Raw genomic sequence first — 19,159 nt, forward strand, 5'->3', positions numbered from 1 at the left:
GGTAGGTGAAGCATAGTGTGCAGGTAGGTGAAGCACAGTGTGCAGGTAGGTGAAGCATAGTGTGCAGGTAGGTGAAGCATAGTGTGCAGGTAGGTGAAGCACATTGTGCAGGTAGGTGAAGCACATTGTGCAGGTAGGTGAAGCACATTGTGCAGGTAGGTGAAACATAGTGTGCAGGTATGTGCAGCATAGTGTGCAGGTAGGTGAAGCATAGTGTGCAGGTAGGTGCAGCATAGTGCGCAGGTAGGTGAAGCATAGTGTGCAGGTAGGTGAAGCATATTGTGCAGGTAGGTGAAGCATAGTGTGCAGGTAGATGAAGCATTGTGTGCAGGTCGGTGAAGCATAGTGTGCAGGTCGGTGAAGCATAGTGTGCAGGTAGGTGAAGCATAGTGTGCAGGTAGGTGAAGCATATTGTGCAGGTAGGTGAAGCATAGAGTGCAGGTCGGTGAAGCATAGTGTGCAGGTCGGTGAAGCATAGTGTGCAGGTCGATGAAGCATAGTGTGCAGGTAGGTGAAGCATAGTGTGCAGGTAGTTGAAGCATAGTGTGCAGGTGGGTGAAGCATAGTGTGCAGGTATGTGAAGCATAGTGTGCAGGTAGGTGAAGCATAGTGTGCAGGTAGTTGAAGCATATTGTGCAGGTTGGTTTAGCATAGTGTGCAGGTAGGTGAAGCATAGTATGCATGGAGGGGGAAGCATAGTGTGCAGGTAGGTGAAGCAGTGTGCAGGTAAGTGAAGCACATTGTGCAGGTAGGTGAAGCATAGTGTGCAGGTAGGTGAAGCATAGTATGCATGGAGGGGGAAGCACAGTGTGCAGGTAGGTGAAGCATAGTGTGCAGGGCAGGCAGCACTGCTGTGTTTTTCAGAAGTTTATGCAGCACACACATCTCTATTCCCAGCACATGAGGACATTTTCACATAATCACGAAAGAACTACATGAAACTGCTCTGACTCCTCCCACACATGTGACTGATCACATGGTCATGACATCATGAAAGGTCCTTTAGCCCAGCACTAGGATTTCGCATCTGCCTTCTTCCTTTCCCGGCCGACACGGAACTGCAGCAGTTGTAGTTGAGGTTAGTGGTGTCTTCCTTCTCCGAGGATTTCTGTGTACCCAGGTGTGTGGCCTAAGATCAGCGACCTCTCACGAGCTGATGAGTTCTCCCTTCTACCTGTCCATGATGTTGCAGTAGAAACCTGCTGACACATATCAATGGGGGCGGAAGGAAGCATTGTGGGCTTTTATGACCTGTCGTTGTCTAACATTCATTGCTTATCTATAGCGTCTGTATCTCATGTGGTTTTGTACAATATGCAATAGAAATCTTAAATGACTTACAAGTGTAAAAAATAAATAATCCAGTAGCAGAATACATTAGGGGAGGGTCTGACCAGAAGAGCTTGCAATCTTCTTAAAGAGACCCTTCACAATTGAGGCGCACTATCTATATAGTCAACTAAAGTAATAGCTTGCATCTTTATAATATACTTAAATACAGAAATAAAAGGGGGACTTTATTTTAATATAAAGACTGCTGGAGTTAAATTTGCCTAACTTATTAGGCGGCGCACGCCTCTTAAGAAACTAGGTGTATCTCTGGCCTTTTGTGCGCCAGAAAGTGAAATCTCAGCTGCCATGGATTTGTGCCGTGACTTATGCCAGTTCTTGGTGTAGGTTGTTGCACTGACCACTCTATTTTGCGAGGATGCGCCCACTTGTTGGTGAAGTGTTGGTCACATGTTTTTGGTGTTGAGGTGCCTATACAATATCCAGTACAGAGTAAATATGTGCCTGAACCATAATGTACACGGGCAATGGATAATACCAGTTATAACATAGCGTAACGTATTCGGCATATGTAAACAAATGGAACCTAACACTATTGCATACCAACAAATCATAGACCACATATGACTAAGTGTAGTAGATGAAAAAACGCTACTATATATAAGATGGAGATATCCTGAACAAGAAATACCTAATAAATGTTGTGGTCTAGAATGCAGGAGATGGCATATATAGCTAGGTATAACACGTGGGGAAGTAGCCCTGCTATGTATGGGGTAAATGCACCCTAGATACAAATGTCCAACCAAAGAGAATATAGTCTAAGATCTAGACCAGGGGTGGGCAAACTTTTTGACTCGCGGGCCACAATGGGTTCTAAAATTTGACAGAGGGGCCGGGCCAGGAGCATTTGGAGGGAGTGTTTGGGCCGGATATACTAAAGCATTAAATGTAGTGTGTGCAAACCTCATAGCACAGTAAGAACACTACAACCCAATTTATTAACTGTCTTTCAAATGTGAAAAATAGCCCTTATCAGTTAATAAATTTGTCTCAAGGAATATGCAAGATATGGCATTTACATACTATTTCGCAGATACTGGGAGGAGGAAATGTAAATAGATTAAAATAACATACGCACTGTGATTTTTCACGTTATAAATTTACGCCGTTTACTATGCAGCGTAAATAACATGTTAACTTTATTCTATGGGTCGGCACGATTACAGGGATACCAAATGTGTAAAGGTTTTATATGTTTTTTCTACGTTTGCACAATAAAAACCCTTTTAGAAAAAAATTACTTGTTTTTGCATCGCCGCGTTCCAAGAGGCGTAATTTTTTTATTTTTCCGTCGATGTGGCCGTACGTGGGATTGATTTTTACGGGACAATGTGTAGTTTTCATTAGTACTATTTTGGGGTACATAGGACTTATAGATGAACTTTTATTTTATTTTTTATGGGGGGAATGGGAGAAAAGAGAGAATTTTGCCGTTGTTTTTTGCGTTTTCTTTGGACGCCGTTCATCCGGCGGTTTAATTAATGTGTTAATTTTATTGGTCAAGTTGTTACGATCGCGGGGATACCATATATGTGTATGTGTGATTTTGTTTTGACCGTTTTATTAAATAAAACCACTTTTTGGGGCAAAAAAGTAGTTTTATTTGACTTTGACTGTAATTTTTTTTATTTTTTTTTTCACAAACTTTATTTAACGGTTTTACTTCTTTTTTTTTTTAGTCCCACCAGGGGACTTCACTATGCGATATGCCGATCGCATATATAATGCTTTGGTATACTTCGTATACCAAAGCATTATTGCCTGTCAGTGTAAAACTGACAGGCAACCTGTTAGGTCATGCCTCTGGCATCGCCTAACAGGCAGATGCTGAAGACAGACCTGGGGGTCTTTGTTAGACCCCCGGCTGTCATGGAAACCCGACGGCGACCCGCGATTTGTTTGCGGGGGCGCCGATCGGGAGACAGAGGGAGTTCCCCCCTCTGTCAAACACATTAAATGCCGCTGTCACTGTTGACAGCGGCATTTTATGGGTTAAACTGCCGGAATCGGCGCGTGCTTCGATTCCGGCAGTTGCAGCAGGAGCCAGGCTGTGTATAACAGCTGTGCTCCTGCCGCTGATCGCGTGGGTAAACTGTCAGTACCCGCGCGATCACAGGACGGATATATCCGTCCGTCCTGCGCGAACTAGCAGCTGCTGAGGACGGATATATCTTGGACAAGTTCGGCGGGCCGGATTAAAAAGCCTAACGGGCCGTATGTGGCCCGCGGGCCGTAGTTTGCCCATGTCTGATCTAGACATTGGAGATCAAAACATATCCTTAGTCATGATGGATGCAAAATGACTGGACAGGATAGGAACACCCCAGGAGATGCCCTGACATGCGTTTTGGCTCATTGCCAGTGTACATTATGGTTCAGGCACATATTTACTCTGTACTGGATATTGTATAGGCAAAGTTACTAAAGTTATATTTGTACTATTACTCAGGCGTGCTATCCTTCTGTTTTTGGGATACTATTGTAGGTTTTTTTATATGTAGATGAAGGGCCCCTTCATGTTTTGCTTTGAGGAGCTTGTTTAGGGCTGATTCAGACGAACGTGTTTTGCATCCGTGCCGGCCACGTGGTTTTCACGCGGCTCGCTTGGACCTAGAGAAGTCTATGGGGCAGTGCAGACACTCCGTGAGTTTTGCGCAGCGTTAGTCTGCTGCGTAAAACTCGCGACATGTTCTGTGTCGGCGGTTTTCGCGCATCACGCACCTATTGAAGTCGATGGGTGCGCGAAAATCACGCATTCCCCACGGAAGCACTTCCGTGGGACAAGCGTTATTCGCGCAATAACAGTAATAGAATGAATGTAAACAGAAAAGCACCACGTGCTTTTCTGTTTAGAAACATCCAAACGGAGTGTCATAAAGATGGTGGCTGCGCGAAAATCACGCATCCATATGAACAGGGCACACGGAGCTGTCAAGTGCCTTTTGCGCATCCAAATCGCTGCGGTTTTTGCGTGCGCAAAAACGGCACGTTCGTCTGAATCAGCCCTTAGGTTGTGTATTTTGGATTGGGTGCCTGGTCTAGGGCAAATAGTGACAGCACATGCTCATTGACCGGGAAGAGTGGTGTGTCAATTGCCTCATACCTCCTATTGATGAATGTCAGGCCAAAAATGCTGCCTTAGGCCCCATGCACACGACCCTAAAAAAACGGACCCATTCACTTTCATTGAACGCGGACACCTTTCAGTAGCACTACGGAAGGGTGTCCGTGCCGTGGAAATGTTCCGGGAATTATGGAACATGTCTGTTCTTTTGCATTTTGCGGGCTGTGCTCCCATACTTTGTATGGGAACACGGCCCGAAAATGCGGCTTTCAGTCGGCGGCCGGCCGTTATCGCGGGCCGTGATTGCGGGCACGGTCGTGTGCATGGGGCCTTATGCAGCATAACCCTGTATGACGTGTTCTATACTGATCTATGCATTCTGAGCACTTAGGCCAGGGCTACACCTACACTTTTTGTAGTACTACAGATTGATTTTAATTCATGAGCGACAGCTGCAGTCCGCAAGATTGCAAGCAACTCATGTACTCATTTGGACTTCAGCTGTATCTCAATAGTTAAAATCAATCAGTAGCGCTACAAAAAGTCTAGGTGTCGCCGTCATTCACTGTGTTACTGACAACCTTCTTTGTATTCACGCTATTAGGTTATGTTCACACGAACCTGTCCGTTTTGCGCGTGCAAAAACACTGCTTTTTACACGCGCAAAAGTTCAGTATGACGTGTTATATGGTGCGTGGCTGCGTGATTTATAATGTATCATTATGACACTCCCTTTTTATGTGACGACACCGTAAAGGAGGGGATTTTATGTTTCCCTTCTCCTTTACCAGCTGTAGCGCGAATCACCCGGAAGTGCTTCCGTGTGTTGTGTGCGATTTGCACGCACCCATTGACTTGAATGGGTGCGTGCTGCGCAAAACACGGGCAAGTAGAGGATATGTCGTGAGTTTTACACAGCGCACATACGCTGCGTGAAAATCACTGACAGTCTGAACGGCCCCATTCATGAAAATCACGCGCGTATCACGGACGTATAACACGTTCGTGTGAATAAGGCCTTAACTAAATACGTCTGAAAATACGGGGCTGTTTTCAAGGAAAAACAGCTCCTGATTTTCAGACACTTTTTTTTTAAGCCACTCGCGTTTCTTACGGCCGTTTTTGGAGCTGGTTTCAAGTCTATGAAACTGCTCCAAAAACTTCCAAAGAAGTGACCTGCGCTATTTTGCAGCCGTTTTTTTACGCGCCCGTTTTGACAAACGGCCGCGTAAAAAAAACGGCCCGTCGGAACAGAACGCCGTTTTCTCATTGAAATCTATGAGCAGATGTTGGAGGCGTTCTGCTTCCGATTTTTCGGCCATTTCCAGCCCAAAAAACGGCCGACGATAAGCCATGTGAACGTACCCTTACAGGCACGGTCAGTTCCCTAAGTAGCAACCGATTGTTCTGCACCGCAGAGTAGGATTCAACAGATCCTTTGGTTCACACAGAGTTCTTTGACGCGGAAACCGCGCCGCAACTCGTCAAAAACGGCCCGAACATGCCTCCCATTGATTTCAATGGGAGGCGGAGGCGTCTCATTCACGCAAGAGCGGTAAAACTGTCTCGCGGGAGAAAGGAACATGCACTATATTCGGGCGTTTACGCCTCTGACCTCCCATTGACATAAATGGGAGGCAGAGAGAGCGCATTTCGTGCCGTTTTATGCCCGCGTTGCTCAATGGCCGCGGGCGAAAATCGGCGTTCAGGGAGAGGAAAATCTGCCTCAAACTTCCAAACGGAATTTTGAGGCAGAATTTCCTGATGGCTTCCAAGTAACAGGATACTACTTTTTCTACACTAAAAAAACAGAACCAAGGTACTTTCCAAAGATGTTAGATTTTACATTCGAGCAGTACATTAGAGAGGCGTTCCCATCGCAGAAAATCATGGCATATTACTAGGATATGCCATTACTTTGGGATCGGTGAGAGTACGACTGCTGGCAACCCCACCCATCCTGAGACTGAAGAGGTTTTACCTCTGTGGCCTCATGACTGTTTTTCCCTGCATATTGGCACTCATGACCACCAGCAAGCACATTGTATGAATTTTTCCAGATTGCTATGGAAAAGCGATTTTATGTAAAGGTGTTAATTTTGTGTTCTTGGCACGTTTTCTATTTCTGTGACACTTTTGACAGCTGTATTTTAACCTGGTTTTCTGTAGGGCACGCAAGACCAATCTTCACAATGGCTGCAGACTCCATGGAAATTGATGATGGTCTGTACAGGTGAGTACTGTCCTAGATAGATCTCATCTTGAGTAAAGACCGAGGCAAAAGTTGCTTGAAGGTGCACAGATAGAGAAGCAAAATAATTTAATTGTGCAGGCTCTAAAAACATAATGAAAGTCTAGTGTCAAAGGCTAACCATGGGCACCGACATCCTGACCGACCTCTTTATGTAGCTATAATATTGGTGGCCTATGATCGCCTATCCCTAGCAACGTGTGAGCCATTACCCCATGTAACCTGTCGCCGTTTACCAACCGGATTAGCAGAAAGCTCTGCAGCACCCGTGACTCTCTTATCCATGTGTCTGGAACTGCATTTGCACTTCCTTCTTTTTAATAAGACTGAGCTTCAGTACTAAACACAGACCTGGACAGGATTACGTCAGTTACTTCAGGAAAGCGGCCGCGGTGCTCCCTCTAGCAGTCCAGCCTCTTCGTTTTGCTGATGATAGAGGTTAGACCCGCACAGATATCACATTGATGTAAAGGGCCCTTCTCATTGTCCAGGGTGATCATGGGCTAATTAATAATTCCCATGTGTGCGCGCTGCCCCTTTTAAGACCGGGCACGAGTGTGCGCGTGCACCCTACGGGACACAGCGGACCGGAAGTGAGCGCCGGCGCTCACCGATCTATGGCTGCGACTGCCGGGGGGTGAGTAATCATGACGGTCCGCGGCTATGGGTGCTACAGATGGGATGAGAGGAAAGCTCTGGAAGCGACAATACGAAAAAAAGATCAGCCTGTTACTCAGGCAGGTCAAACTGCTCGTCAGGCGCCTCTTTTTTTTGGTCTGCACTTTACATACTAACACCTACAGTATATTGCTTTGCTAATGGGGTGGGGAGCACAAATGTTCCAAGATGTGAAGTGGTATAATACCTGAATATATGTATAAAGTGGTGCTACTTACAAACAATGTTGTTTTTAACACCTTTTACATTTTTTATAATTTAGCCGGCAAAGGTATGTCCTGGGTGATACAGCTATGCAGAAAATGGCTCAGTCCCATGTTTTCCTCAGTGGCATGGGTGGACTAGGTGTTGAAATAGGTAAGTGTAAACAATAACGCTTTACAGCATGTTTCACAGCCAGTGTTCACCTAAGATGCAGTTTTCCACTTAAAGGTTGATCACTTCTCAGTGATCATGTGCGAACTTTAGTTTTTTAGAGAAATCAGATGTAAGCACACATACTAAAACATAGAGATCGACATCCGGTTGAAGCTGGCTTGTTTACCGACTCTTTCTTGTAAGAAAAGTGGCAGAAAATTTTGAGCAATGAGCCTTATTCAGTGCAACTGGAAGGCCGCCCCCCCAACTCAAAGGAAGGTTATCATGTATATATTGGCGAAATGTGCCTGTCAATTGGCCTTTGTGTTTGGAATAAATTCCAGTTTTTCTAACAAGGTTGCGGTACAAAATTATAGTGCTTGTTTGTCTCCGAACGTATAGCCTGAGTCCTTTAGAGCAAGATCCGCTCTTTTTACTGTCTCCGTAGAGTGACTCTCACTCTGGAAGACCAATGATGCCCATGCAATTCATGGATAGCTCATTGACTTTAATGTGCACTGCGTAATATTTCATGAGGACTTCCAGAGTGTTCCCCTGAGCAATAAAAGCTGATCACAGGAGTCCCAGAAGCACGCCTTTCCAGTGATTCCCACCCCCCCCCCCCCCCCTTTTTAAGGTATTTTCACACAGGGTGGATACGCTGCGTAAAAGCACGCAGTGTATCAGTCTGGCAACTCGCAGGGAAAAACCTGGGACGTTTTTTGGAGCAGTTTTTCATAGACTATTGAAAATAACTCCAAAAACGGCCGTAAAAACGCCACGAGAAACGCGAGTGGCTTAAAAAACTTCTGAAAATCAGGAGCTGGTTTCCCTTGAAAACAGCTCTGTATTTTCAGACGTTTTTGAGTTTGCGTGTGAACATACCCCTAGCCAAACACAAGAGTGGATAGAAATGAAGATGCAACTGTCTTTTCTTTATTCTCTTCGTTCCTTTTGGATCCACTTTTGGCTTTGACTCAAAGCTGAGCCAAAAACTGCATTAAAACGTGATTGTGTCCTGAGGCTCAAGTTTTAAAAGGCTTTTCTTAACCGTGGAATGCAGGAATGGACAAAGATGCTTTGTTTAGATGTTCAAGGTTTTGCTTTTTGAAAGAAATATTCTAGTCCAAGATGAGGATAAGATGTCGGACTCTGTTCGCAGTTTTGTTATTTTTTTTCCGTCATGTTTCTGTAGCTTTTTGATGGTCAGAATAGCATACGTGCTACATTATTTTATCCAGTAAGAAAAAAATAAGAACAAATCCATCATATCGGTCATGAATAACGTTCAAGAAAACTAATGCCATGACGCCAGTGTGAACAGAATTACACAGGCCAATAATCGTGAACGAGTGTCCCTAAGAATAATCGTTCGGACGATTATTGACCCGTTTAAACAGGGCAGCGATCAGCCGACAAATGAGCAAACACTTGTTTGTTGGCTGATCACATGGTTTATGCAGGCTATAAAATAATCGTTGTCTGCAGTATATCCCCCCCCATGTAAAGAGAGACTGCTAACCATGATGTAAACTGATGTGGATCAAACAATTGTATTAACCATCGTTCGTCCCCATACAGAAAGCATTGTTCCATGTAAAAGGGCCTGTTAAAGAGCTCCGATCAAATTGTTCTATCGTCGAACGGCGCTCGTTTTGGGCAGAAATCTGCTCATGTGAACCCACCTTTAGCTGGTGTCTGTGGTAGCTTCACTTTGTATGGCGTTAGCCACATTTAGGGCTTATTCAGACGAACGTTATATACGTCCGTGCAGCGCGCGTGATTTTCACGCGCGTCGCACGGACCTATATTAGTCTATGGGGCAGTGCAGACAGTTGCGGGATTTTTTCCGCAGCGTGAGTCCGCTGAAAAAAAGTCACGACATATCTGCTCTTTGGGCGTATTTCACGCATCACACACCCATTGAAGTCAATGGGTGCGTGAAAATCACGCGCACCACACGGAAGCACTTCCGTGGGACGAGCGTGACTCGCGCAACAGCTGTGAAAAAGATGAATGAAAACCGAAAAGAACCATGTGCTTTTCTGTTTACAAACCTCCAAACGGAGTGTGATAATGATGGCGACTGCGCGAAAAGCACGCAGCCGCGTATCATACGGGGCTGACACACGGAGCTGTTAAGTGCATTTTGCGCACGCAAAACACAGCGTTTTTTGCCTGTGCAAAATGCACATGCTCGTGTAAATCCGGCCTAAGGCATATACAGTGCATTTGGAAAGTCCTCAGTCTTGAGGCCTTGTGCTAAAATAATAATGAAAAAAAAAGTTCACGTTTTTCTCCATTCTGCATTCAATACCCCATAATAAGAATGTGAAAACAACATTTTAGAAATGTTTGCTAATTTATTAAAAATGAAAAACTCTGTTTGCATGGACATAAGTATTTAGACCCTTTGCTATGACACTTGAAGTGTAGCACTGGGGGCCTCTCATCTCTCTAGATCATCTTTGAAATGTTTCCACGCCTTGATTGAAGTCCGCCTGTGGTAAATTCATTTGATTGGACAGGATTTGGAAAGGCACACCCCTGTCTATATAAGGTCTCACAGCAGACAATGCATATCCAAGCAAAAACCAAGCTATGAGGAGTAAAGAGCTGCCTGTAGAGCTCAGAGACAGGACTGTGTGGAGCTACAGAAAAATTTCTGCTGTACTGAGAGCACAGTGGCCTCCATAATTCTTAAATGGAAGACGCTTGGAACAACCTTCCTAGAGCTTGCGGCCCCACCAAACTAAGTAATCGGGGGAGAAGGGCCTTGGTAAGAGAAGTGACCAAGAACCCGATGGTCACTGGCTGAGCTCCAAAGATCCTGTGTGCAGAAAGGAGAAAATTTCCAGAAGATCAACCATCACTGCACCACTCTGCCATAAAGCCCAGATTGGCGGAGTGGCCAGAAAGAAACCTCTCCTCCATAAAAGACACATGAAAACACACCTGGAGTTTGCAAAAAGCACCTAAAGGACTCTGACTGTGAGAAACAAGATTCTGTAGACTGATGAAACCAAAATTGAACTTTTTGCCCTCCATTCTAAGCGTCCTGTCTGGAGGAAACCAGGCACTGCTCATAGCCTGCCCAATACCATCCCTACAGTGAAGCTTGGTGGTGGCAGCATCATGCTGTGGGGGTGTTTTTCAGTGGCTGGGACAGGGAGACTGGTCAGGGTTGAGGGAAAGATGAATGGAGTAAAGTACAGAGATATTCTTGATGAGAACCTGATCCAGAGAGTTCTGGACCTCAGACTAGGCCGAAGTTTCACCTTCTAACAAGAAAACAACCCAAAACACCCTGCCAAGACAACACAGGAGTGGGTTAGGAACATCTGAATGTCCTTGAGTGGCCCAGCCAGAGCCCTCACTTGAACCCAATCAAACGTCTCTGGAGAGACCTGAAAATGGTTGTCTACCGACTGTCCCCATCCAACCTGACAGAGCTTGAGGGGATCTGCAGAAAATCCCCAAGTGTGCAAACCTTGTGGCATCATACCCAAGAAGACTGGAGGCTGTAAGTACTGAGTAAAGGGTCTGAATACTTATGTCAATGCAATAGTAAATCTCTTAGTTTTTCCTTATCCATAAATTAGCAGATTACTAACATTGTTTTGACTTTGTGATTATGGCGTATTGCGTGCAGAATAATGGGGGATTAACTTAAATTTGTTTCACATAAATAATTGGGATGAGTTAGATTTTATAACCTGTAGTACATGCGGCTACATTATCTGTTGTCTGTAACCACGGAGATAGATAGAACTGCATACACAAGTTGGCAGGATATTTTTAATTGACTGTTTGCCAATTTTATGTTTTTTGTTTTTGTTAATGCTTTGAGTCAATAAAAAGTGCACATGGCATTTAACTGCAGTCAGACCTTTGACTTTTTTTGATGCATCTCACCTTATTTTTTATTTTTTATTTCATTCTAGCTAAGAATATTGCTTTAGCTGGAATAAAGGTAAGGAGAAAAATTTGTCTTGCATTGTGTTTTGTTTTTTTTTGTTCGTATTGTGTTTTTGTTTTGGTATGGTTGAGCTTTTGATAACAGGTATTTTGTCCATCAGGCACTGACAATCCATGACACGAGACATTGTGAAACATGGGACCTTGGGACTAATTTCTTTATCAGGGAAGATGACGTCCGAGATAAAAAAAATAGGTTTGTACAATATACAGGGTGATTCAAAAAGGATGGTGCAAAAATTATAGCCTCGGTATTCATAACCAAGAGAACGATACACAAATTTATCAACGTGAAAAGACAAATGATCTATTCAAACTTTATCTATACACTACAAATGTTCAAAGTGATTTCTATTGGTGACACGACAGTAGTCCAGTTCTGTCCAGACGTGTGCCAGCATATCCTCCGATATGGACTCTCTACTGGTTTCAGTGATGTGTTTCAGGTGGTTCAGATCCGGTGGCTGAGGGGGGGGGGGGGCGTAGATACACGGAGTCCTTGATGCAGCCCCACAGAAAGAAGTCACATGGTGTTCGATCTGGCGATCATGGAGGCTAGCGCAACATTGGTAAATCATTGTCTCCGGTTTCGGCCGATCCAATGTTCTGGTAGGGTTACATTTGGGTATCGGCGAACAACGCAGACTTTTTTTTTTGTAAGATACGCCATAACTTGTTTTTAGGCACCTGTAGTTCCATACTAGTCAGCCTGGTTGACTTTCTAGGACTACGCTCGTTAATGGCTCAAATCCTGTTCACTGTCTCTTCCGAAGTCTTTGGGTGGCCTGGACTCTTCCCGTTACATAATCAACCAGTGGTTTTGAATTCCCGCCGCAGCCCTTTTTCAGATTTTCATTTTCGTTTTTCCTCCCCACCTTCCAAAAGCCATAATGTCTTTATTTCGCTGTCGATATAGTACTATGAGGGCTTCATTTTTGCGGGACGAGTTGTAGTTTTTCGTAGCACCATTTACTTTGCCGTATAATGTACTAGGAAACGGGAAAAAAATTATTTGTGGGGTAGAAAATGAAAAAAACAGCGCTTCCTCCATGGTTTTTTGTGCGCCGTTTTTACGGAATTCCCTGTGCAATTAAAACATGTTAACTTTATTCTGTGTGTCAATACGATTATGGCGATACCAAATATACATAGTTTTTTCTATATTTGACTACTTTTACATGTAAAAACCTAAGTGTAAAAAAAAAAATTATTTTGCGCCGCCAAATTCTGAGAGCCATACGTTTTTTTTCTTTTTTTTTCCGTCGATTAAGTGGTATGAGGGCTTATTTTTTGCTGGATAAGCTGTAGTTTTTAATAATACCATTTTGGTGTACATGCGACGGTTTGATCACTTTTTATTTCATTTTTAGTGGGAGATTAGGTGACCAAAAAATCGACATTCTGCTGTTTTCCTTGCCTTTTTAATTTTTCAATTTTTATTTTTTTGACAAAGTCATTTTTATTTTTTTATTTTTTTTTATTAGTCCCCCTAGCGGACTTCAACCAACGATCGCTTGCATGATATACTGCAATACTAATGTATTCCAGTATATCGTGATTCCGGAGGCAAGGCTTAATAGGCGTACAAAGATGGCGGACCTGGGGGCGTTCATTAAGCCCCCAGGCTTAATAGGTGTACAAAGATGGCGGACCTAGGGGCGTTCATTAAGCCCCCAGGCAGCCATAGCAACCATCTCCCCCCCCCCCACCCCCCGCGATTGCGTTGTGGGGGGCGTGATGAGCTGTTAGAGGGGGTCGCTCCCCCTCTTTCTGACGAATCAAATGCTGCGGCCGGTATTGACCGCAGCATTTAACGAGTTAAACTAGCGGGATCGCGATGCCGCTTGTTACTCTGAAGTGTCGGCTGTAACATACAGCCGACACCGGCATCGTATGGAGCGAGCTCACTGCATGAGCCCGCTCCATACGTCCCCTACCCGACCTTGGAGTATGGATACGTCAAATGTCGGGAAGGGGTTAACCCAATGCGAAATGCAGTTTCTATTCATGGCACGTTTACCAAATTTATTCTGAAGTTTCGCTGTACTATCAAAAACAGATCCCGTTCTTGCAAATTCCAACACTCAAAAAGCTTTTTCTTGCTTCTGTCGCCATCTTATCTCTCACTATTTAAGCACACTTGGCTCTTGAAAATGAAAGCTGTGCTGTGATTGGTTGCTATGGGCAATGAAGTCAGTTTTGTGTTGATTTTCATTCCCTGTCTATTTACCACTGATGTTATAACTACAGGACTTTACTTTTTCACCATCCTTTTTGAATCACCCTGTATAATATAAGTTCTGTACTTTTTAATAGTACTGTATGATTTCATGATGGTGTATAAATAAAACAAAACGTCTTTGTTTCGGTTTTCTGTAACCACTTAGCACATGGTTGCCATGCAGAATTCCTTCTGAAATCTTTCTGTTCTAATGCCTTGCAGAGCTGAAGTATGCCTTCACCACATTGCAGAGCTCAATCCTTATGTCCAAGTAAAATCCTCAACCATACCGCTGGATGATGAGTCTGATCTTTCATTCCTGAAACAGTACCAGGTAAGAGTTACCCTTATTTGTGCTCTACATAAAATCAGACTCCTTATTTATTAGGCCAAGTGGTCCAGATGTGCTGTACATAAAGTGCTGATCTACACTGTTCAGCCATAACATTAAAACCACTGACCGGTGAAGTGAATAACATTGATTATTTTGTTAAAATGGCACCTGCAAGGGGTGGGATATATTAGGCAGCAAGTGGATAGTCCGTTCTTGAAGTTGATGTGTTGGAATCGAGAAAAATGGGCAAGCATAAGTATCTGTGTGAATTTGACACGGGCTGAATTGTGATGGCTAGACAACTGGGTCAGAGCATCACCAAAACAGCAGGGCTTGTGGAGTGTTCCCGGTATGTAGTGGGTTAGTACTGCCAAAGTGTTTCAGGAAAGGACAACTGGGAACAGGGTTGTGGACCCTAAAGGCGCATTGCCTGTGGGAAATGAAGGCTAGCCCGTCTGGTCCGATCCCACGTGAGTGCTACTGTAGCACGAATTGCTGAAGGAACTGCTAGCTATGATAGAAAGGTATCCGAACACTCCGCTTGCTATATATGGGGCTGTGTATCTGCAGACCAGTCAGAGTGCCCATTCTGACCCCTGTCCTCCTGCTAGAAAACCTTGGGTCCTGACATTTATGTTGATGTGACTTTGACACACACCACCTACTTTGACATTGTTGTAGAACAAATACACCCCTTTATAGCAAAGGTATTCCCCAATTCCAGGATAATATAGGAATGGCTTGAGGAATATGACAAAATAATTACTTGGCCTCCAAAATCCCCAGATTTAATTCAGATTGCCCCTCTGTGACTTGCTGAAAAAACAATCCATCCAATCCATGCAAACCCAAATTGCAATTTACAGGACTTCAGAGGTCTATTTGAGTCCATGTCTCTACAGGTCACAGCTGTTTTGGTGGCAAGAGGGGTGTATACACAATATTAGGCAGGTTGTTTTAATGTTTTGTCTGATCGGTGTGTTTCAAGTGTCAATCTTTATTTTGTTTGTGAATGGAATGGAACTAGATGGGGAAAAAAAGTTTGAAGTTTTGCTATTTCATTTAAGGGTGGCTTTACATGCTTCGATAATGTGTATGATTCAACAATTTGACTAATTTTAAATATATTACAATCATTTCAATGTGGAAAGACTCACAGGTGACTACTCTTATTTGTAAGTCTTCAGGAGTGCTAAAAATTGATAGACAAACAAATGGCTCTCTGTAAATACAATCACGTGATGGTTTTGCAATTTTTAAAGGGGGGGAAAAAAGTGTTGCTATGCAAAATCATCTCGTAGCATGTACGGTGATAACTGGCTACAATCTTTACTTGATCGCAATGTGGAATAATTGTTGCTTCCTTCACCATCAGGAGCAATAGTCAAACAAGCGGTCGAATCACTGAGTTGTACGTATTATCCAAGCGTCTACAGCCGCCCTAACTAATCTAAATCTGATACAAATGTTCTGATTTATATATGTTTACTGTTCTATCTTAGTGTGTAATACTAACTGAAGCAAGGCTTTCCCTGAGGAAGCGGGTTAATAACTTTTGTCATGACCAACAGCCGCCTATAAAGGTAAGGTTTACGACTATACAGCGATCCAAACGAATGTCTACTCGCCATTCAGGCCATTGTAACAGTCTGTATTTTATTACAGTTCATCTGCTCAGATTCTTATGGTGTATGCTCTTACGTGTTTTGTGACTTTGGAGATAAATTTCAAGTGCTGGACAGCACAGGGGAAGAGCCAAAAGAGATCTTTATTTCTAATATTACACAGGTAAGTGCCTTTTTTTTTTCTCTATTTACTACCAAAGTTTTTAGCTGTACAATCTGGTTCCTTCATTATGGAATATGATTTGAAAGCTTTCCTAGAACTATACCTGGGTTGTATTATTGATGGGGAAATATAGAGGCTTATTGTAAATATTGAATGGTTGTGACTATGTTGAATATATTAATGGTGTGCATTCTCTGTAAAAGTATCACTTGTCCCGCACAGCTTCTTCTCTAGTGCACTTCCAGTCAGTACTGACAGTCATAACACAGGATAGCAACAATCTCCTTTTAACTGGTTTGCAGAGCGTGACCAGTATGCTCGTCATGAGCTTTAGAACATTGCTGCATTGGGATGAGCGCACTCGTTCTTTTAATCGCGTGGGCACAGTAAGTGTGCCCGTATGTTCAGGAGCGAGGCCACGGCTTTAATAGTCACAGCCTCGCTCTAACTGCAAAGATTAGAGAAACCTCTAATCTCCGCCATTAACGCTTTGAATGTTGCAATCAACACTAATAGCAGCATTCAAAGGGAAATAGGGGAATCCCTGTGATGCGATCGAGGCTCATACATTGTGTAGGCAGACAGCCCAGGGTCCATTGAAGGACCCAAGTGCTGTCCGACCATATTTCCTGTTGGTGCACTTACATAAAGTACAACTCATCCCACAAAAACAAAGCCTCAAACAGCTATATTGAACAAAATTTTAAAAAGTTATGACCACACAGATACAAAGAGGAAAAATCAAAACATTTTTCAGGTCCTCAAGGTCAAAATTGACGTGATCTTTAAGGAGCCAAAAGGGAAAATATGGAAAGACATTTAAAAAAAATCACACCAACTCCTCCTTGACTTCCTGTTCTTCCTTGATCATAGTTTGCAATCAAAACTGAGAAGTATCTAAATAATTATTCTATATACATGACAGCCATTTCCCCCTCCTTTAAATTCTGTCTGGTTGTAAGTCCACTCACTAGAGCAGGAGCCTCCCCTCACTCACTAGAGCAGGAGCCTCCCCTCACTCACTAGAGCAGGAGCCTCCCCTCACTCACTAGAGCAGGAGCCTCCCCTCACTCACTAGAGCAGGAGCCTCCCCTCACTCACTAGAGCAGGAGCCTCCCCTCACTCACTAGAGCAGGAGCCTCCCCTCACTCACTAGAGCAGGAGCCTCCCCTCACTCACTAGAGCAGGAGCCTCCCCTCACTCACTAGAGCAGGAGCCTCCCCTCACTCACTAGAGCAGGAGCCTCCCCTCACTCACTAGAGCAGGAGCCTCCCCTCACTCACTAGAGCAGGAGCCTCCCCTCACTCACTAGAGCAGGAGCCTCCCCTCACTCACTAGAGCAGGAGCCTCCCCTCACTCACTAGAGCAGGAGCCTCCCCTCACTCACTAGAGCAGGAGCCTCCCCTCACTCACTAGAGCAGGAGCCTCTCCTCACTCACTAGAGCAGGAGCCTCCCCTCACTCACTAGAGCAGGAGCCTCCCCTCACTCACTAGAGCAGGAGCCTCCCCTCACTCACTAGAGCAGGAGCCTCCCCTCACTCACTAGAGCAGGAGCCTCCCCTCACTCACTAGAGCAGGAGCCTCCCCTCACTCACTAGAGCAGGAGCCTCCCCTCACTCACTAGAGCAGGAGCCTCCCCTCACTCACTAGAGCAGGAGCCTCCCCTCACTCACTAGAGCAGGAGCCTCCCCTCACTCACTAGAGCAGGAGCCTCCCCTCACTCACTAGAGCAGGAGCCTCCCCTCACTCACTAGAGCAGGAGCCTCCCCTCACTCACTAGAGCAGGAGCCTCCCCTCACTCACTAGAGCAGGAGCCTCCCCTCACTCACTAGAGCAGGAGCCTCCCCTCACTCACTAGAGCAGGAGCCTCCCCTCACTCACTAGAGCAGGAGCCTCCCCTCACTCACTACTGTCTGCAATTGTAACCCCGCCCACGTCATAACTTTAAACGCTTGCCGTGACTAGACTGCGTACTAGAGCTTAGAGCTTGGTGTCATATTAAAGCTCAGAATCCTGATGCCAGGTGCAATATTCAGAGTGCAGCATTGATTTGAAGTTGATAACCGCAAGAAGAGTTTTCCTTCCTGTATTTGTGTGTCTATCAGGCATCATGCACACAACCGGTTTCGTTTTGTGGACCACAAAACAAAGATCCTAGTGGCTTCCGTGTGCTTTTTTTTTTTTTTTTTTTTTTTTTTTTTGCCCACCCATACACTAGAATGGGTGAGACGGACTGCAAATACGGACAAGAATAGGTCCTGTTCTATAATTTGCAGAACAGACACACTGATCCGCTAAAAAAAAAGATGTGTACATGGCCCCACAGAAATGAATCGTTCCGTTTGCTATCCGCAAAAAAAGTGGTCGAACAATGAAGAAAACCGCAGTCGTGTGTGTATGGGAGGAGAGTTGTAAGTGACACCAGGAAGAAAGAACCCAGTCTGATACTGCCATCTTTCCCTCTGTACAGCCTTCCAGGGGGGATCCAGGAACTTATTTTTATGTTATTACCCGTCTTACCAAGGAGAGAGTATATGTGCTTTGTCACATTTAAAGGGGTTAATTCTTTAGGCCTTGTTCACACGGTGCTAAAAACAGACTCGTAAAAAAAAAGCGCTACAGACGTTTTTTATGCAATTTTGTCACCTAATTAGGACTCCCATTGACTATGGGCATTAGGCTAGTTTTTGGCACGTTTTATGCGCCAAGAATTGACCTGCCGCTTCTCTTTTTACACTACGCATTTTTTAATACACGAGCGTAAGAAAGCCTAATCGTATGCACTATTCGTTTTACCATTGATGTCAATGGGAAGCTTAAGGCATGCTTTTTTCGGCGCAACATCGAATACACGCAGTGTGAACAAGGCCTTCGTTTATAAAAAAAAATAAAAAGAGTAAGAAGTTGAGCAGACACTGAGGTTTACCAGTATCTGGATCCCAGAGATTTCTGATAGATATGTTCATATAGACATAGGCACGTGACATTTAAGAATCGTAACGTGCTGGGTGGCATTTTCACAATGTACCAGGTTTCTACATTTTAAGAAAATGAGTTTTGTGGTAAGTTATTTTATCATTTAGGTTTTCAGTTTGTCAGAAGTGGGAAAATGGTCCTGGCAGCGAAAGGGCTAAA

General features: G+C 44.2%; 1 protein-coding gene across 1 annotated transcript in view; it reads left to right on the forward strand.

Moving 5' to 3' along the window:
* Positions 1-992: 992 nt before the first annotated feature.
* The window catches only part of UBA6 (ubiquitin like modifier activating enzyme 6), a 92,577-nt gene continuing 74,410 nt past the window's right edge, over positions 993-19,159 (forward strand). The window contains exons 1-8 of the mRNA XM_075861572.1: positions 993-1,078; positions 6,587-6,650; positions 7,609-7,703; positions 11,648-11,676; positions 11,783-11,877; positions 14,125-14,236; positions 15,739-15,819; positions 15,902-16,024. Coding sequence (XP_075717687.1) covers positions 6,610-6,650; positions 7,609-7,703; positions 11,648-11,676; positions 11,783-11,877; positions 14,125-14,236; positions 15,739-15,819; positions 15,902-16,024 — 576 coding nt within the window. The 5' untranslated portion in view covers positions 993-1,078; positions 6,587-6,609. The remainder of the gene's footprint in view (positions 1,079-6,586; positions 6,651-7,608; positions 7,704-11,647; positions 11,677-11,782; positions 11,878-14,124; positions 14,237-15,738; positions 15,820-15,901; positions 16,025-19,159) is intronic.

The sequence above is a fragment of the Rhinoderma darwinii genome, chromosome 1 (genome assembly GCF_050947455.1).
Source record: "Rhinoderma darwinii isolate aRhiDar2 chromosome 1, aRhiDar2.hap1, whole genome shotgun sequence".
Taxonomy (NCBI): domain Eukaryota; kingdom Metazoa; phylum Chordata; class Amphibia; order Anura; family Rhinodermatidae; genus Rhinoderma; species Rhinoderma darwinii.